Here is a 19515-nt window from a genome sequence, read left to right on the forward strand (position 1 = left end):
TTTCGGAGGCAGTATGCCATTTGAGCGCCTGCGAGCCTGAGCTTCTGATGCTCTTGGAAAGATCGGGGTTGCTGTGAATTTGAGTAAAATCTGAAAATGTGGCATTTACTGATTATTCCGGCAAAATGAAGTCATTATTGTGACAACCGAGAAATTCCACACGTGCAAACTTCTCAGCTTCACCCTAAAGAAAATGGTGTTAGTGGGACCGAAAACCATAGAAAAAGAGTACATCAAACCCATTCAGTAACCATTGACAGTCCTGCCCCAGGAAGGCCGAAAATATCCCTAACGTTCACAAAATTGTGCCTGCCAGACAAAGACAAGCCAAATAGGCAAAGGGATAGTATATCTGACAGACATAGGAACCGAACCTGTAGTCGAGAAGCCATGTCTGCCCAATTAAAAGAGGGATTGCATCGTCATATACGTACTATGTATTTGAAAACAAAACCGTCTCCATTTCACCCTCAAAACGAACGTAAGCCAACAGTCATATTCGCAAGTACCACGACTTACCGTTGGTCAATTACCCCCTCACCAAAAAAGTTGCGACCGCAACCTCTCTCATACGCATGCTGCGCGTTCGCTCCCTCCGCTTCTACATTCCCTCCCGCATCCTTCCGACCAAATTTGTTGCCCAGCATCTTCCTCACCCTTTTGACTCCAACTCGGATACAACGTCTGGACTCGATGCGCGACGCACCAAATTTCCTGTACCCCTCATGCCGGTTTGGTGGGATAAATTCGCTACGGCCGCGTCCCTTGTATTTATACCAGCTGAACTTCATTTCAGACAAAAAAGCGCAAAAACCGAGCGAATCACACCATGATATTCTTCTCCCCTGGTTTCCCCTCCCCTGCAAACGTGCTAGCTATGAGTACCAACGGAAACTGAACACGGTCCAAAACATTATCTGGCTCAACGCTTCAATCAGTGAACCATATTATTGGTTGCGTAGACGAGAAGCAAACAGACCACAAGACAGCGCGTGGTAGCTTTTGCGACGAACAGTGGCATCGCCTCGGGGTAGGCGAAGAGGTAGTCAAATCGGCCCGGAGAACGCGTTAACAGGGGAAGCGTGGTGGGTTGTATTAGATGCCTCTTCCATTTTTACCGGAAGCAAGAATAAGGGGATAGAGGTAAATCGAAGGACGATTTGGAAAAACTTGGTGTTGGTGACGAAGAGTTTGTAGCGGAGTGTAAAAATTCGGGTGAGCTTTGGCTGCGAATCTGATTTCGAGTGGTTTCTTGCTACAGAAGGATCGCTACATGTACTTGGAACAAGTTGAAAATTTCCTCACCACCTCTGGCAATGTCATAAATTCCTAAGTTCTTGTTTCACTTAGGAAGTATTTAGTGGAAGCGCGATTGAGTAAAAGGTGGGAATGTGATATTATAGTCTTCGTAAGAAGGTATAATAAGGCGCTATAGCTAAGTGGTTACAGCGACAGATTAGAAATCTGTTCCTCTTTGAGGGCGCAGGTTCGAATCCTGCTGGCGTCGATTCCTCCTTTTTGATTTGGTTTTTTTCGCCAAAATTTACCTCGAAATTCGCTCCGATTCTGGCATACGTTTAACCAACTTAGGACGTGTTCATACAGTCTCAGTACCATCTATTTGTTAAACCCAATGAACCACAAATCTATTTACTCCTCCGATAAATCTTGCCCAAGAAACTCTCAAACACCTCCCTCTTCAACCCCCCCTCAATCTCAACAATCTCCGCAATCTTCGCCTTGATAGCATGCACCACCTTCTCCTCATATGCCTCATACGTTTGGCGGATCCCAAGACGCTCGTATACCTCCTTCACCTTCGCTTCCGTCCCCGCCTCTTTCCGACCGTAATTCTCATCCAAAACTTTCCGCATCTCCCTCTTCTCCTCCGCCGAGTATTCTTTCCCCCCTCCTTCCGAAGTGAGGAGTAAAGCGGTGTTGACGACCCACGAACACTTATTATCCACGATATCCGTCCCAATCTTGCCCAAAACCTCAGGCGTCGCCGAGTAATCCAAAAAGTCGTCTTGAATCTGGAAGTACTCGCCGAGAGGGAGGAGGATGGATTTTGCGTGGGCGTAGATGTGTTCATCTGATGAGGGGATGTTGCTGAATAGCATGGCGCACGCGACGGGGAGGTAGAAGGAGTAGTAGGCGGTTTTGTAGATGACTATTGTGTGGTGGCTATTTGGTGTTACTGAGTGAGAAAGAGAAGGGAAGCAGGGAACAGGGAAAGCGTACCGCGCTAAAGAGAACTTGCTCAAATCGACTTTATCCTCAGGGGCGGTGATGAGGTCCACGAGCTGACCCATCTCAGTTTGGTATGTCGTCTCGTGGAAGAGGTCGAGTAGGTCCGCGTAGTATGCTTGGCCGCGGAAGTGTGTCTACTCGAGGTGTGAGATACATTAGAAAAAAAGATAGACGAGAAGAGACCTTGAGTAAGCGATAAATAGCAGCTTCGAGCATGAAGCTGTCGTTGATCGCGACCGTACCAACCGATGGAAGGCGGTACCAGCAGGGCTGAGCGCGCCTGGTGATGGAGGAGTCCATGATGTCGTCGGCTACCAGGAAGTAGGCTTGCAGCTAGTGAGTGGGATTAGCAGGATCAGAGAGGAGCCACGGATAGACAACCCACAAGTTCGATACACCACCCCAACACGGCAGCCTTGAAGTACTCGTCTTCATCCAAAGCTCGGCCTTTGAGAATCTCGACAGTGTCCACAACCGACATTCCGCGGTTGAGTTTACCGCCTGGGACATTGTAGTTAAGATTCTACCGAGAATTGAATATTGAACCGTCAGTCCGAGATCCACACGATGAGTCAACTAGTCACGGCGCACTTACGTTGCGATACCACTCCACCGCCTCCTCTGGCATCCCCTCCCCTGCGAAGTGACCTATAAGCTCATCCCTAATCACCTCGTACACCCCCTCAAACTTGGCTCTTCTCGCTGCTTTGTCTGTCATAGGTATTTGTACGATTGCTTTGCGAGTCGACGCGGATTGGAGTTGGGTGGTATTGAAGAAGTAAGCAAGGAGGAATATGGACGTAGAGAAGAGGATGAAGGAAAAAGTCATCTTCAACATGGTGCGATTTTTGAAGAAGAGGAAAAGTTTACGTACCTCGTTATCCAACTGCACGCGCGAAGCTGGGAAAAGTGGCGATTAGGCGTCGTTGTGTCTTTTTGTACTCCTGGAACGGTATGAATGACTCACGAGAGCACGTTTGGGCAGACAATAAAAAGTTGCGTTTTAGAATGGAAGTATGAAGGGCTATGAAGGGGCGGAGGAACGGATCGGAGACGGCAATTCAAATATCTTACAGGCTCCCACGCCAAGCGCCGTTGAAATTGCCCAAGCTTTGAGATATGTTCATTTCAAGTTCATTCGAGTCTCGAGACAACAACGGATATGTAGGACTACATATCGACTGAATGATATGCTCTAAAAACATGGAGACCAAATGACCAGTATGAACAATAAGCAAATTGTTGAAACGAACCTGCATGACATATTGCGTGAACTATTTTTAGACTTTACGGAGACGACGACTATGAATGAGGTGAATATTCAATGCAATTCAAACACATATTGGTACTCTTCGGTCGCAAACAATATGTGAGTGCATATGTAGCCCCACATATCCGGTGCTGTATGAGGTGGTTATTCAACATCGAGAACAGCTCTCTGGTGAGATATGACTGGCTTCTCTGCTGTTTTTTCTTTTAGCCTGTAAACGCACAATGCAAATTTTCTTCCATGCTCTTGCACACCAAAAGAAAAACAAATTTTTTGATTTCCCCCAACAACATCATTTAAAAGTTAAAATATATGTATTCATCCTCAAAAAAAGTCCTGCGAATACTACCGTCACTAACAAACTTGAAGAAGCTGGCACGGAGATTCCCCCTGGCCAACGGCAGACGTGAACCGAGTGTTGCAGGCCTCACAATTAACTGAGGGCGTTTGACTGGCACGTCGCGCCCTGCCCAATGTATTGCACAAAGTCGGCAGCGTTTATTAACGTTAATCCCTCCGGCACGATAATGGGGGCGGGAGGAACCGCTCCTCCAGTGCAATCCGGATTTCTGGAGGCAAGCAATTATAAGCGATCAGCAAAGCGGTACGCCAAACTTCAGAGATGATGAGAGCCCACGGATTATTGTTGCACGTCGAAGATTTGCAAAAGACGGCCATCTTCGCAAGATTACCATTTGAAAGTTGGTAAGGGTAGCATTGACCGAATTTGTACGTAACGTATTGGTCATTTTGGTACAGAACTCCAACATACTGTGAGATATATAGGTAAGTCAGAGGGTGTATCGTGTTGTGGCGAACTCACGCTGTTCGCTCCTGCATCTTCGCAAAGTTTGAAGAGTTTGAAGTACTCGCTGAGGGCGTCGGGAGGGATATTCAATGGGCCAATCAATGCTCCCATGACGCCCACAACCGCGGGAGAGAGAATGGAAAGGAGAGAGACAAAGAACTTCATGGTTGGGTCTTGACTTGGATGTAGAGATACGCGGTGTACTTTGTTGAACGCAGGAAGTATAATCGGCGTCGTATAAATATGCGTCGCAAAATTTACTCAAGGGTTGACCTTGACAGAGTTGGACGTGCGATGGCATCACACTATCCGTGACGTTGGACAGGCAACACGCACCATGTGAGTGGCTTCCAAAAAAGTAAGCCAGAGGGTAAGATTCGGGGAACCTGTAAGGCCGCAGGCGTAAAAGCAAATTGTTCTGTATAAGCTGCGAGTTCAAAAATTAAGCACTTACCAAATGAACCCCGGTGCACAAGTAGTACTGTAGTTTCTTACGAAGTGCATGGTGCATACTTGATTTCAATTCACGGCCCTTGTAAAATTTGACAAGGAGACTGGAAATTCCTGGAATGCAGGTGTTGGATATCCATCGATTGGCCAGCGATCCCCATTGGTTAAATAATCAACGGCATTTGCCCCATTACGGATTAGTACGGTGCATTTTCCCACGTTTTATTGTCACAACAAGTGCGATCCACTTTGAAAATATGTCAAAAGTGCCACGGTATTCAATCTATACGAATAATTACGGAGCTTTTCCCATGGTGTTCCGTCACCCTTTGTACTTCGTCCCTAGGCCGTCCTCAAGAGAGGCATTGCATACATACTCGTTGTTTTCGCAACGTGCCAGTTAATTTTTTTTGCACGACGCCGCGCTCGCTCTTCTGCCTTAGTGAGATTTTCCCTGTGCAAACAGCCGGCCCGTCACGATCCAATGATCATGATGGTGATGAAATTACTCATTTCGGTTCTCCTTCTCAACGACGACAATGGCATTACACCTTCCGGGATTTGGCCTACCCTTCGATTTCTCTCCGACTAAGAACAAATATGGTCAAGAGATTCATCTCTTTCCCAGCGCATTGAATTCATCAGATGATGATTCGAGTCCAACTGTGTAAGCTGAGTTGACAGAGTCATTTTCTAATTGACAAATTGTTCAGATTGCCCCTAACGACTCTTCGGGAGTTGACAATGCTCCACGTAATGAACTCCTTGACTGATAAGAAGAATTGGCAGGATAAGGCAAGTTCTGTACGTTTCTTTCCGTTCCTCCCTAACCGCGTTACGCCAGATCCATGATCCCGAAATTGTCAAGAAGTGGGTAGCAGAAGCTATCGCATTCGAGGACAAGGACATAACGGAGAGCATGATGACCTTTTGCATTAACGAATTACGATATAAAGCTAGATCTTTTGCCGAAACTGGCTGTGTCACCGTCTTCAATGGAGACGTGGTCAAATCTGACAACGCGGTTCCAGTAGATCTGATGAACGCCCTAAGGAAGGCCGTGTCTTGCCTCGAAGGCGTCCCGGAGAGAAAGCAGGATTGGCACCCTGGGTCGGATGGGAAAGTTCTCGATCTCGTTCATCCGTCTCTATTCCCACTAGTATATGGGCGCACACGCATTCTTCCAGATAGTGTGCTAGGTCTCGCTGACTGTATTCAACGCTCATGCGAAGGGGTAACCATTCCCGTCCCAGATACGAAACCAACTGCCAATCCCCTAAATCGGTGGGGTCGCCCCATTAACCCTCAGTACAGCAGACGATTCCAATGGTTGCCCTGTGAGGTCGATCTATCGGAAGATTCTCTAAAGTATTTCTCTTTAGTTCACCTCAACCCGGCTAATTATCTGCCATGGCCAGAATCACAAGTTACATCAACAATCTTCATCCCCAACGGCATGCAGATTTATACCGAATTATCGAGCAAGTGATTGGCTGCACGATTCCGCTCTGGAATATAACGCTCGCGCCCTTGGCTGTTCCTGGGTCACGCCCACACTGGTTCAAACGAATTCACTATCATGGTAGCTACGAAGACGAAATTGTTCAGCCAGAACCCAGCCTCTTTTCGCCTCCTACCCCGCATCCTCCCCTTGATCTGAGGCTCAAATATATTGATAGTGGGCTCCAGGTCATTGTCAAATTGGCAAATATTGAGCTCACCCCCACGAAGCCGAGGTACGAGGGTGGATCATGGCATGTTGAAGGGCAACTTGTATGTCATCTGTCATCAGTTTCATATGGTGTGACCTATTCCCCCCATTCCCCCCACAGAATGAGCACATTTGTGCTACCGCGCTATACTATTATGCCAACGAAAACATCACCACCAGCCAGCTCTCTTTTCGACAACAATCAGACGCTGTAAGCGCGACGGAGATGGATTACGAACAAGACCGTCATGAATTTCTTCCTGCAGTCTTTGGGTGTCATCAAGGAGGTCCAGGTGTTCAGGTTGTCGGCGGTGTCAAGACCATCGAGGGACGTCTTCTTACATTCCCCAACATTCTCCAACACCAAGTCCAGCCATTCGAACTCGTAGACCCCAGTAAACCTGGTCATCGAAAGATTCTTGCGCTCTTCCTCATCGATCCCAACCGCAGAATAATCAGTACTGCCAACGTACCTCCGCAACAGAGAGATTGGTGGCGTGATGCTGTTGCAGGGACGCCAGGACATAGTTTCGGGAAGCTGCCTGTCGAGCTGCAGCGTCATATTTGTGACTTTGTCGAGGAGTTTCCGATCAGCTTGGATGAGGCGAAGGAAATTAGGCTAGAGTTGATGGAGGAAAGAAAGAGATTCGTTGTCGACCAGGGAACGGCGTTTGAATCTCTGGAGTTTTCCCTATGCGAACACTGACCGATTTTTTGTAACCACGGTCGCAGAACTTTGTCCGTCCATTTCAATTCAAAGTCTCCGCGGAGTCCGGACATCTCTGAATATGAAGTGCCTACCAAATGCACCTGTCAATCTCGGAGGGTCCGGCGGATCGCACTCCCTACACACTACGGATGGGAACGAGACTACGGGATTGTGAATTGAATCTTTGATGGGACTCAGTTGGCATTTGACCCAACCGAACCACCCCGTATCCTGGAACTAGAGGGCGCACTGAAGGCAGGGAGGTTAGACAAGGTCGCAATGTTGGGCTTGAAGCCTGATGAGATCGAAGTCGTCCCCTGCGGGATGCGCTGCACCTTCACCATCATCTAATACGGTGACGACCATCGTTGAGAAAAAAGTTGATACATATTAAACCTTCCAACGCCCTTGATAAGTATTGTACAAGCCTGGGTATATAATGTGAATGATGCCATGGAACCCACCACACATTTCGAAATTGGCGCATGACCGCGGAAAGATGGGCAGAAAGAAATGGACGATATCTTCTCATAAAATCACACATGATGAGCCCCCCGGCCGTTTTGGCTTCAGCAGGGTTGCTCTTGTCGCAGCCTGGAAAACTTCTCGAACCCCTTCCCCTGATTTAGCGGAACACTCAATATAATCTCTTGCCCCAATCCGACGCGCAACTGATAATCCCTTGAAAGAAAATAACGTCAAGGATATTAAACAATGATCTCAGAAGTCGGCGTACCTCTTCATAAGTTATCGGCCTTTGACCATACAGTCTCATCTCTCCAACCACCCTCGGGTCTTGTCTGAGATCTATCTTGCATCCAATAAGGAGTATAGGTAGACGTCCACAGAAATGATTTACTTCAGCTATCCACTAAAACGCAACAATCAATATGAGAAGGGATTAGCATTGTGAAAAAGGGTACGCGCCTTGTCATGGACGTTATAGAGGGAATCCGGGAAATCCACCCCAAAGCATATGAGAATAACGTGTGAGTCGGCGTAAGTGAGGGGTCGCAGTCGGTCGTAGGTTTCTTGGCCAGCAGTGTCCCATAGATTGAGTTCGACATGCCTTCCGTCGACCTCGACGTCCGCCACCTGGTTCTCGAACACGGTTGGATGGTAAAGCTAAGAGAAGCATCAGCACTAGCGATATGAGCAAGCTCGATGCCAGCAAAGTACCTCTGAAAACTTTCCAGTGGTGAAAACGGTCAACATTGAGGTCTGTCGAAGGTCGTATCAATAGATGTGAAATGGGTGTCAGGGTGATCATACCTTTCCACAGGCACCGTCTCCTACGATGACGACTTTCCTTCGTATTGATCCAGACATGTTACTTGAGATTGGGAACGACTTCAAAGAAAGGAATGGGTGTTTTCAGCACTGACTTGCACTTTATCAGCGATCACGCTGGTCAATGTAGAGCTATGTTCGAATGCTGTACCGTGAACCAGGCACGATGTCGATCATGGGCGCTGCTTGTGACTCAAGAGAATCGAAGGGCGGTGTCCAAACTGCATAGCTAGAGATATTTGTTCCTAGTCATGCGACTCAGAGGGAGTCAGTTGAAGGAAGCCGCGCCCGCCACCTAATAACCCCGTCTCAGACCAACAAGCCTGGACAGTGCTAAGTGAAGGTTCTTGCCACTGCCAGTGCGCACCGGCACCTGCGGAAGCTGTTCAAATTGTACCACGTGCGTCAGAGTGAACAAAAGGGTTCAGCGGAATGAGCCGAGTCGGAAGTTTCGACTATGTAAGTTCGACTTCGCACATCTCTTCCTATCAAATCACTGGCAACAATTCCCCACGATTCCCTTGCAAGGCCTAACAGCCCAGTTTCTGTAGCGCTAATCGATAGCCACTTTACTCGTGCCTAGTTTGGCTGTTTGCCCCACAACTTGCTCAACGTGCAAAAGTCGACAACGAATTTTTCTGGCGCTTCCCAAATTTCGACATGCCATGCCGTGTAAACAACATGTCTTCCTGGCACCTGTCTTCATCCCGTATTATTACTAATTGTACCAATCGGCCACACCCTGAACCCAATTCAGCCAGCACACAGGTGAACCGGTGACGACATGTAACGGCTTCACATTGGCTTCATCACTCCTTCATCTTGACTGAAAACGTAGGGTGCGCGCACTTACCAGATTACTATCCCAGAGCCCTCTCCTGGCGGCCCACTTTAAAATAAACGCGAAAAACAATCGGTTCTTCAAGCTCCCGGGTCTTATCATTAAGCGCTTGACGCAGATAACACGGGTGCGTTCTATTGCTCTCAGCTCTTCCCCCCGTGAATCTAGCCTTCCATCAATCTGCTCGTGGTTATTAGATGGCTCAAAACTCCATTCGTAGGAAGGCAGTCATCGTCGGAGATACCGCATGCGGGAAGGTTGGTCCACCTTCGGTTTTCTCGGTCATCCTAACAAGTTCGAACTTATGAGGATTCTTCTACATCAGACAAGTTTAATTCTCGCTTTGATTCAAGGCGAAGTCCCATACGTTACTGGTTTATGCCCTCCACCAGATCTGAGTCAACTAACTCATCATAGATACATGTTCCAACTGTATTCGAAAACTACGTTGCTGAGCTCGAAATCGACCAACGTCTTGTCGAACTCGGACTTTGGGACACTGCGGGCCATGAGGACTATGACCGACTCAGGCCCTATTCTTATCCGGGATCTCACACTGCTCTCATATGTTTCTCCGTTGACTCCCCGGAGTCCCTCGAGAATGTTGAAACGAAGGTGGAAGCTCGCTGCTACTCCGAAAACTTCTTAGCATATCTGATTCACTTGTCAGTGGATTTCTGAAATCAAGACTTGTTGCGCCGATGTGCCTGTAATACTCGTTGGGTGTAAAGTGGACCTGCGGAAGGATCAACGAATCGTTAGCCAGCTCGCCAATTTCAATCAACATCCAGTAACTACAGAGGAGGTGCGCCTTTTTTGATCTAGCCTCCGAGCGCACGTACCGACGTCACTGACGGAGGTTGTGTAGGGTATCGAAATGGCCAAAAAAATTCAGGCCAAGTACTATTTCGAAACCTCCGCGACGTCACGCTTGTGCGTCAACGAAATATTTGAATATACAATGAGGACGGCAATGCGTTACGTGGAGACCAGGCATGCGAAGAAGAAAAGAGATTCATGCATTTTCATGTAATTCAGCTGTCGTTAGCACGTTGGGAGTGTGTGGTAGGCCGGGGTGAACGCAATAAGAGGTCCATAAAGGCCATTCATGCTGGTGATACGGAAAAGCACGCTTCAAGCCTGAAGCGCGTCACATCACTCCATTCAACTCATCAAAATAAATGCCAGTGCCTGTCGCCTTCAGATGTCTTGATGGACAGTCGACGAACGCGGCCCTTGTGGTTCTGCGCTTCCACACTAAAGATTGACGTATAGAGTATCAGTGTCACTTCTGCTCTTTCCACCAGCAACGTATAAAGCGCACTGGTACTTAGTTCTCGCCCCGTCATTTTTTTCTCTCTAATGATCTTTACTCGCGGGTGAGATTAGATTCTCGGGTAGATCCATTAAACCAATAGTATTGCAGAAACATAAGCAAATAACAGATACAAACACGAAGAAAACGCCGTCTTTGCAGCATTTCACCCTCCTTTTTTAATATAGGATTATACGTTCGCCTCCCCGCGGGGACACTCATATGATCAAAAAAAAATCTCCCGTGATCTCGCATGAGACCACGGCAGAGAAAGTGGGTTAGTCATATCTGAAAGGCAATGAATACCTTCTTAATTCGCCCTGATAGTGCACCCCACTGGCGGCGAAAATGGGGATTGACGAGGAACCCAGTTTATGCGAAGAGCTATGGAAAGCATATAAGTTGAGATAGACCTCACAAAGTGACGTCAACTTACACATTAACGACACAGGCAAATGTCGAAATGGACAATGTGGATCTTTGCATTATCTGGCGAGGGGGTGTGAAGCGTCGATTGACACCTCATCGGCAACGTGGGGATTGCACACATGGGGATGTACAGGCGAGGCGCCTTATATGAAAAGTAACAAGTCGAGACTACAAAGTGACGTCAGCGTGCACATCAATGGCAAAGGCAAACATCGAAACGGACAATGTGAAGGCTAACATAAGGAATCAATATATGTCGAGCGTGGACAAAGCAAGACACAATAGACTGACCAAGCAGCAGAAAACACGGCAGATGACGATGCGCACCAGGTTTGTGCTGAGCATGAACTATGGAGAAATAAATGAGTTACACATGTGACGAAACAGCTAAACAGACACACCTGATGTTTAAAGGATGTCGTTGGAGAGTAGAAGTACAAGCGATTGGCGGATGTTGAGAAATCGAATCAAAGACGTCAGGAGAGGGAGCGATAATTTGTGAAAAGGGAGGAGAGTAGAAGTATGTCAACGTCGACCATAGTCGCGTTGCGACAGGAGGGCATTTTGCGGAACACGATATATGGTGTCAGGGCAATTGACGATGGTGATGTTCACGCAATATGACACAATGGTATGAGCCATAAATTCTGAAAAGGATCTGAGTGGAAGTACATCAATGTTAACCATAGAGGACTAACCTGACGTCGCGACGAGAGGGCGTTTTGCGGAACACGATATATGGTGTCGGGACAATTGAGGATGGTGATGTTCATGCAATATGACATGAAGGTATGAGCCATAAAATCTGAAGAAGGAATTGAGTGGAAGTACATCAACATTAACCATTGAGGACTTACCTGGCATCTTAATGAGAGGGCATTTTGCGGAACATGATATATGGTGTTGGGACAATTGAGGATGGATCTGGATGGTGATGTACATGCGATAGCACCTGGCGTCGCAACGAAAGGGTGTTTTGCGGAACGCAATATATGGCATCAGGACAATCGAGGATGGACCTGGATGATGCGTAGAGTGATGAGGATGAGTGTCGATGCTAGAAGCAAAGGTAAGTCGTCATCAAGAGCAAACAGGACATCAATCAACATACCTTGAAGAGAATGAAATGATGTTTTCCGGAATACAAAAAATCAGGTCCACATTGCCAAAGAATGATTGGCTAAAATGAATCCATGGGTAACGTGTCGTAGAGCAGCAGGGATATCTGTTCCTGCTACAACCACAGCTGAGCATCATGCAGGAGCAGAGAAAGCATCGATCGACAAACCTTGGAAAGATTCACAGCAACGAGATAGTGTTCCGGAATGCAGAAAGTTGAGTCGGCACCGTGAGGGCTGGCTGTCCCACTGCCACATAGCTTTCCCCGGAAAGCGAAAAACTGATTTTGGATGAGAGGAAGGCACAGGGACATGGAATATGTCGGAAAGAGATGAGACGTGGACGTAGAAATGTTCGGGGTATGTGGGCAACGAGACAACTGATGTTTGGATTGCACGCGACGAGAGCGATAATGTGCAGCGTCATTTTCCGGATTGTAAAATATCGAATTCACATCTGGGAATAGCCTGTGAGTCAGATAAAGTTACTAAGCACATGAAAAACAACTCACCAAACCATCCGAAAGCCTGAAAAATGAAAGGCAACATGCGAGAGATGAGGATGACATCCTAAAATGATCTATTAGTCAACATCCTTGAAGCCAAACAAAGATCGACTCACCACGATAAGATTGACGACAACAACCATAACATCTGCAAGACAAAACAGTGAATGTGAGTGCATTGGACAGTGTACCGATTAATGAATGACTGACTGACCAAGGGAAGGTATGACTGAAGGACAGCAACCGATGGGCATAAAGAAGGCATAGGGGAGAGGTCTGTCACAGCTGAATTCCACAAAGCTCTTATACCCTCCAGGTGCCAAGGAAAATCAACAAAGAGCTTGTGAGAGCAAGATACCTTGCATCAATTACGAACACACTGGCAACCGCTAGCAACATCTATCCAGACATGAACATACCACGGGGAACTCAGCATAACCTGAGATCTATCTATGGCCGAAACCCTAACTACTTGCACCCTTAAGTTTCGCATTTCTCAGACTCTTAGCATAAGTAAATTTCTGTGATTCAAACATTCAGAAAGATAATTCTTGTAGTAAAAGAACACCAAGGAATATCCTTCTGAATATTTGACTCACAGGCAGCTAAGGAGATCCAAATGAAGGGACATACAAAAATAACCAAGACCCGGTTGTTAACGGAACCTGTGCCGAAGTAGTGCCAAGAAACTAAGTTGTTAGTTCCTTTGAGAATAGTGTGATGAATTTTCCAGGAACACCCAGTTGAATGGAAAATTACGCAATGCACAAACAAATTTGCGTGCGGAACACATTGCTGGCAGGGGAAATTTGAGATACCACTCACCAAATTCCCAGCCCCCATCTTTCCAGCATGCTCCCCTTGGACCTTCAACCTTCTGACCTTGAGACTGCCATCCAGATGCATGAGAGGGGAATTCTACACCGGGTGAGTGCTCTTGACACAAACACAATTTTTTCTCATACTTACCTTCTCCCTCAATATTTTAGTAGATCACTGTCGCACTCCCTATCACCATGTGTCCTTGCCAACAATTTGTCGCACAAGTCCATTTCAGATTCCTTATATTCGACATTACTCACCATTTCTTAGATGGGTGGGGTGCCATTTCTCGAGGCTCCTGACGTGTCATCAGTGGGCGTGAAGAGGATCTGCATCAGGTGCGTGATCCATCATCGAATTGTATCCATCTTTTACTTACCTGGTCACCGTGCCCTCAGACTTCCAATTCTGTGCCCGCATATACGTCCTCCCACCATCACGCAAGCCACAGGTTGCCAAAGCACTCAATATATCGAATTTGCAGATTAAAAACGATTGGCGAAGAGTTTCTTGAAATCTCACATCCATTCATGATCGGCAAACATGGAGTGTTAGATTGAGTCTGGGTGAGTATGTCACATCGAGACTTAAATCACTCTGACACTCACTAATCGTGCAAGGGTGGAAGAAGGTATGGCGAGGTATGTAATGTACATGTAAATATATAGGAAGAGGGTGGGTGGGTGACGAAAAATGAGAGAAAAGCTCAACTATGAGGATAGAGTGAGCTATTGTAACGACAACCCTAGAGAAGAAAAGAAATTCACACCTAGCTGAGGGAGTGAGGTGTTGAAACGAGAGCCCTACAGAAAGGGGGGTTTCATCTCACTCCTCAGCTGGTAGTGCAAGTCTAAAATAAGATAAGATCCGAGCGTGGATCATGAAGTGTGTATCCAAGCGTGGATATCGAAGCACATATCCAAGCGTGGATATTCAATGAGCAGTGGCTCTGAGTTACGCGTCAGCGGACACGGAGAGTTTGAAGTTGTGCACGTGTAACTCAAGCTTTGGCCAGCTTTCATTGGACTTGAGTAAACAACGTTTAAACTCGACCAATGACGCTTAAGCTTGATGGCGTTACAGAGGCGACGTGGGACATGAGATAGCCAAACAATCAGAAATCGGGTGCCGTGGGCAGCCGATTCCGACACATTTCCACTCGAGGTATGGCTATAGTCCTATATTGAAGAAATAAAAAATAAAAAATAAAGTGATGAGTTCACATAGTGAAGGATGTGAGGAGCGGGGGGAAAGGTCTCGGTACATGCAGGATAAAAATTTAAAAAAAAAAAAAAAAATTACAACTTGTCCGATAATAAAGTGGTTGATGTCCATAGTAGTCGAGATGGCGTAAGGCCATACGTGTTGGGGTTGATAAGAGTCCATGGGTGAGAAGAGTCTGTTGGTAAAGTAGATAAGAAAAGTCTATTGAGAAAAAGAAAAGGAAAAAAGGTCGTTTCTCCAAAGCGTGGAGTTAGTTCTCCAAAGCGTGGAGAAAGGTGGTTTGGGATCGCTTGGTTTGTCCGAAAAGGAGTGCTTGAATGAGCACGGGGTTTTTTCGAACATAGATTTTGAAGGCGTCTGACGCCCATCTGCCAATAGCTTGAATTATTGAGGGTGGTACACCATTCTCGGCTAGGGAGGTGGCTCCTCCAGCACGGAGTGATTGGCCGGCGGTGTCGGAATTGAAGAATCGACGCAATCGTCGTATGAAAAAGGAGCGGGTAGGTACCGTGCCTTTGCTGGTGAGCCATAACGGTGAGCTAAATGGGAATTTAGCATCACGGGCTTGTAGATACTTCAAAAATTGTTTGTGAGGGTCAAACTTGTGTGGGTTTTTGCGTATGATGATCGTATTTCCTTCGAAAAACCTGTCGGCCTTATGTCCAGGCAGGAAGAACTTGTAGGAAACGTCGTCAGATTGCACCAAGCTGCGCTTTGTGACCTTTCTCGGATCTCAGAGTTCTGGGTCGTCAGGGTAAGTCATTTCGCCTAGTCGGAGTAGTGCAAAGAAGCCTGTCAATAGCTGAGCAAGGAAGAGTGTGTCGTCATAATCAGTGGAAGAGGAGAGTGCATCGACGACGGTTTCGAGGTCTCCTATGGTGAGAGCACGTTTGTGCGAGGTGGGGACGGCTCGCATTCTCTTGCAGCCCTGCAATGTATGATGTACCAGAGCAGAGTTGCGAGAGGACCGAATATCCAGGAAGTAGGGTTCCAATTGATGGCATATGCCTGATAGGTACGTTCCCACCAAATCGGGTTTGATGTGGTGGCACATGTAGACGGTGAATAAGCTTAAGGTATCGGGGGTTGGGTCTAGTGGGTAGTCGTGCATTTTCACGAAGTTTAAGTAGGAATTGAGTGCTGATCCATAATTTTTCCAGGTTGAATTGTCCACTGCTTGTCTGAGGGCAATAGCACGCTCATGGATGAGGCGCTCCCGCATCCAGACTTCCCTGAGGGGTTGTCTGGACTTGACGTTTGACGAGATCATTTTTGCGCAGCCCCCAGCGTCAATTGAGGGGGTGTAAAGGTGGATATGGTAAGTCCAGGCACATGTTGTTGTGCAAGGTCGAAATTGCTCCGCGATATCGCATCGGCAACATAGTTAAGTTCTCCTGCGATATGGAGCACGCGTAGGTGGAGGCTACCCTTTATGAGGGTGTCGGCGGCACTGATGAGGATGCTGTTATATCGCGGAAGGCATCGCAAAGTATTGAAGATGGCCACTGTATTATCATTATCAGTGTAAATCAATATGCGCGACGATTTTGTAGGGTGTTGTGAGTCATCGATGTAGTGGAGTGCAGACAGGACACACAACGCCTCGAAGTAAAAAATTTGTTCCTCGTTTAATCCATCAGGTACAGGTGAGTAGAAGCCGACACATTTGTCAGGCCACCAAAACCCCATACCCTCAAGACAGGCATCACAGTATATCGTGAAATCGGCAGATGAGGCATCCCATCGTAAATGTTGGATGAGGCGAATCCCTGAATCTTTTTCAAGGTGTCCAACTGCCCAGGACAAGTCGGCGCGAACAGTGTTATTAATTCTGACACATCTGTTTGGAGCATTTTTGCCACTTATCTTTGCATAGAAGTTGTTGAGAGCAGGTCGGAGGAGAGGGAAGATGTTGAAGCTCCAGTTCATCCAACCAGCTAAGCGTTGCCATTCCTTTAGTGAAAATCTTCGACGGTTGGTAATGAAATCGGTTATGGCAGCGATTAAGTCTTGCAATGAATCCGGGGGCATGGACATGGTCAGCTCGTTAGCATCGACTTCTATTCCAATGATGGTGAGGACTGAGCCGTAGACTTGTTTCTTCTCCTTGTGTGGCAAGTTAATCTCATCCCAGAGTTGTAGGATCCTGACTTGATTCGTGGGCATGAACTTTCGATAAGGTTCATACCAAGTCACATTGTCCGTATGCTCGGGACCGAACGAGTCGTCTGAGTATGTTCCCAGTAACTCCACATTGCGCTTTTTCTTCACAATCCACGAGACGAGGGACATAAAAGCAATCCAGTTACAACCTGAACCGCGTCCGCCGAAGGCACAATTCCTGTCAATATGTAAGGAGCCATCAATCCGATTCGCTTGCTTTATTTGCCAATAAGGGTGTACTGGTAGTAGCCGATAAGCTTCGGCAACGTCAGACTTGAAGAGGGTTCGAGGTGAGTCAGGACTTCGACGATGCATTGATAGGAGAAACTCCCCAAGATGGCGCAGGTTGTCTAGTGGGTACCCGACAATGTCATCACGGGGTATCATACTGTTCAAAGAGCAATTCCCTGCACTTTGGTGAGTAACCATTCGCAAATCTGTTGAATGAGGTTTGGGAATGGCAAATACTGGCATGCAATACATCCCTGGTAAAAGTTTTTCTCCAAATGCTTCGGAGAAACGCCCCTTGAATATTTCGTGATCACGTTGGTCACGTAAAAATTGGGCTTCCTTGGGATCATCCGTTTGAGGGTAGGAAAGGTCGAGCGTGTCTGGATATTCTCCAATGTGGGTGTCGGCCCATGGCCAGAAACCCTCACGGAGACCACGGCACACTGACTCTACGAATGGTTGGTTCGGGTGCGATTCCAGGAGAAGTTGAAAGCGGTCGACATAGATGGGGGTAACGATGTCGAAAAGGTTTGGGTTTTCTGTAATTGTCTTCGTAGTGACAGGGTTAGCCAGTTCTGAGCTTGGAATGGTTGGCAGGGGTCTTGCTGTTTCAGACCAATCAGCGGACGATTTGGAGAAATAGTCGTAACCCTCCCAGATATTATGACGAAGGTACTTAGGTTGAAGGTCTAGAGCTAGATCCTTCTTTACAATCGCCAGACTTTTCGCCGTGACCCGTGCGTTTGCATTTTCTGCAGGCATGCTTGAATCGACAGTCTTCGGCTGAGTTCTTGCAGCTGTTGATTGAATTATAACGGTGGCATAGTTCGGTTTTTGAGATTGTTCTGCCTGTGAGTCGCTTAGACGTGAGCCGAGAATGGTCTGACTCGATCCCGTCTGGCATGACGATGGCTGAATAGAATCTGGAAAAACGGTGGGTGTCTGTAAGTAAAGCATTCTGGCCTCCCCCGACTTCGTTCCTGATGGCAGTATCGTACAGGATGATTTTTCGGTGGGAGGATGCGACTCTGGCTGAGAAATGGCCCTCAATGTATTCCCCATACTCCCGTAGTTCTCGCTCTCGATGAGGGAAAGCGAATTTAATCGCTTTGATGGTCGCATTCCAGGCGCTCATCCACTCGCCGCTCGTTTGGACTTTCTTTGAAGGTTCTGATCGGCCAAGGGAGATTTCAGTAGATCCCACGCGTCCAGTGTTCTCCTTAGGAGCGGATATATGGTGCAATGATGAGAGCACTGCATCGAGGTTGACAGCTTGTCCTCGGACAATGTTGTCCCATTCTGAGCTTGGGAATCCGAGAGGCGCTGTTCTGGAGTTTTGAATCCACTGCTTAACGGTTTTGAAGTCTCGAGCGAATAAGGAGAGTATTCTGCGTGATTCTTCACATTCCTTGTTTCCGGTGTGTCTCTCTTCTTCTTCTCGAGAGAACCAGGGCATTTGAGATTCGAAAACTCTATGTTTTTTATTGGATTGCGCTCCTTCAACGTCAGAGTCATTGGCATCATCATTGGTGTCGATGAAGTCTCCAGAAAGGGGTCTCTTAGACTTTCTGGATTCCCCACTGATATGAGATATGAGTTTGTCAATCTCGGCATCACGTTGATGGCCTCTAACGTGTGCGGCTCGAGTGTTTGGTCCTTCAGGGAGCTGGAGTCCTCGTTGGACTTGTTCTCATCGCCTACCTGATCCTCTACATTACAAACGGACGAGATGAAGAAGAAAAGAGGGAGCAGGAGGGTGGGTGAATGCAAGATACCGCTACCTCAGAAGGATGGGGTAGGAGGAAGAGAGAGGAAAGTTCGACTCTGCTCAACCTGAAACGCTGGTCTCAGAGACCAGGAATATCTCGGGGAGAGGAGATGTGTTACGTCCCCTAGGCACCCGTGCGCCCGATTAGACTACAGTAAAAATAATTCTAAACTCGACTAATCGTGCAAGGGTGGAAGAAGGTCCGTAATCTTGAATACAAATGAAAGATAATAGGCAAAAACAGGGTTGCCTCGATGTGAGGGCAACCCGCGAGAAATGTATTTCACGGCCTCAATGTCCTATTACCTATAAATGTGAGTGAGGGAAAGGGAAGGGGGGGAGATTATATAAGTGTCTTTTGAAAAAGGAAGAAAGAAGTTGAGTGGAGTGGAGTGGAGTGATGTTTGTAAGAGGCCGGGATAAAAATCTGAGGCAGTACAAGTCAGAGAAAATAGTCCAATGTTAAATGAAAAAAGTCAAAAGATCAAATGTTCGTAGCTGGTTGGTGGGCAGGGTGCCCAAATAACATAGCTTGGAGAAGAACAGGATTCTTTCTGATGTAGATCTGAAAGGTATCTGATGCCCATCGTCCAATGGCTTTAATGATGTT

At 47.1% G+C, this 19515-nt stretch overlaps 7 protein-coding genes across 7 annotated transcripts; 2 read left to right on the forward strand and 5 right to left on the reverse strand.

The window, feature by feature from the left end:
* Window positions 1-119: 119 nt before the first annotated feature.
* On the reverse strand, window positions 120-1182 carry LACBIDRAFT_314490 (uncharacterized protein). The gene is made up of 6 exons (XM_001889042.1): window positions 980-1182; window positions 829-921; window positions 520-764; window positions 435-469; window positions 240-374; window positions 120-184 (listed from the first exon to the last, which is right to left on the reverse strand). The coding sequence occupies exons 1-5, from the start codon at window positions 1019-1021 to the stop codon at window positions 289-291; spliced, it is 501 nt and encodes a 166-aa protein (XP_001889077.1). The 5' UTR covers window positions 1022-1182; the 3' UTR covers window positions 120-184; window positions 240-288.
* Window positions 1183-1601: 419 nt separating this feature from the next.
* LACBIDRAFT_295812 (uncharacterized protein) lies at window positions 1602-2968 on the reverse strand (the record flags this gene model as incomplete). The annotated part of the gene is made up of 5 exons (XM_001889043.1): window positions 1602-2184; window positions 2242-2384; window positions 2434-2583; window positions 2636-2773; window positions 2846-2968. The coding sequence occupies 5 exons, from the start codon at window positions 2966-2968 to the stop codon at window positions 1647-1649; spliced, it is 1092 nt and encodes a 363-aa protein (XP_001889078.1). The 3' UTR covers window positions 1602-1646.
* Window positions 2969-4027: 1059 nt separating this feature from the next.
* LACBIDRAFT_334268 (uncharacterized protein) lies at window positions 4028-4832 on the reverse strand (the record flags this gene model as incomplete). The annotated part of the gene is made up of 4 exons (XM_001889044.1): window positions 4028-4291; window positions 4344-4501; window positions 4665-4714; window positions 4783-4832. The coding sequence occupies 4 exons, from the start codon at window positions 4830-4832 to the stop codon at window positions 4028-4030; spliced, it is 522 nt and encodes a 173-aa protein (XP_001889079.1).
* A 485-nt stretch (window positions 4833-5317) lies between these two features.
* Window positions 5318-7195, forward strand: LACBIDRAFT_314493 (uncharacterized protein; the record flags this gene model as incomplete). The annotated part of the gene is made up of 5 exons (XM_001888997.1): window positions 5318-5445; window positions 5492-5573; window positions 5623-6146; window positions 6197-6551; window positions 6611-7195. 5 exons carry the CDS (start codon window positions 5318-5320, stop codon window positions 7193-7195), a joined length of 1674 nt encoding a protein of 557 aa, XP_001889032.1.
* Window positions 7196-7726: 531 nt separating this feature from the next.
* On the reverse strand, window positions 7727-8527 carry LACBIDRAFT_314494 (uncharacterized protein; the record flags this gene model as incomplete). The annotated part of the gene is made up of 5 exons (XM_001889045.1): window positions 7727-7879; window positions 7935-8069; window positions 8126-8323; window positions 8378-8419; window positions 8471-8527. 5 exons carry the CDS (start codon window positions 8525-8527, stop codon window positions 7727-7729), a joined length of 585 nt encoding a protein of 194 aa, XP_001889080.1.
* A 999-nt stretch (window positions 8528-9526) lies between these two features.
* On the forward strand, window positions 9527-10362 carry LACBIDRAFT_240754 (uncharacterized protein; the record flags this gene model as incomplete). The annotated part of the gene is made up of 5 exons (XM_001888998.1): window positions 9527-9586; window positions 9655-9696; window positions 9747-9944; window positions 10000-10134; window positions 10198-10362. 5 exons carry the CDS (start codon window positions 9527-9529, stop codon window positions 10360-10362), a joined length of 600 nt encoding a protein of 199 aa, XP_001889033.1.
* A 654-nt stretch (window positions 10363-11016) lies between these two features.
* LACBIDRAFT_334272 (uncharacterized protein) lies at window positions 11017-14064 on the reverse strand (the record flags this gene model as incomplete). Its single annotated transcript, XM_001889046.1, has 18 exons — window positions 11017-11028; window positions 11401-11421; window positions 11772-11878; window positions 11931-11937; window positions 12014-12130; window positions 12185-12253; window positions 12362-12648; window positions 12704-12761; window positions 12814-12845; window positions 12908-12982; window positions 13078-13096; window positions 13297-13302; window positions 13331-13492; window positions 13523-13615; window positions 13667-13673; window positions 13780-13848; window positions 13899-13982; window positions 14042-14064. The coding sequence occupies 18 exons, from the start codon at window positions 14062-14064 to the stop codon at window positions 11017-11019; spliced, it is 1248 nt and encodes a 415-aa protein (XP_001889081.1).
* Between the last annotated feature and the right edge of the window lie 5451 nt (window positions 14065-19515).

Source organism: Laccaria bicolor, genomic scaffold (assembly GCF_000143565.1).
Source record: "Laccaria bicolor S238N-H82 LACBIscaffold_61 genomic scaffold, whole genome shotgun sequence".
Classification (NCBI taxonomy): domain Eukaryota; kingdom Fungi; phylum Basidiomycota; class Agaricomycetes; order Agaricales; family Hydnangiaceae; genus Laccaria; species Laccaria bicolor.

Excerpts from the sequence above, each read along its gene's own strand:
- LACBIDRAFT_314490 (XM_001889042.1), bottom strand. The coding sequence starts at position 1,021 with ATGCCACTGTTCGTCGCAAAAGCTACCACGCGCTGTCTTGTG. Across the intron at positions 922-979 it reads CTACCACGCGCTGTCTTGTG|CCAGATAATGTTTTGGACCG; the intron begins GTCTGTTTGCTT and ends TGAAGCGTTGAG. Across the intron at positions 470-519 it reads GAGGGGGTAATTGACCAACG|GGTGAAATGGAGACGGTTTT; the intron begins GTAAGTCGTGGT and ends GTTCGTTTTGAG.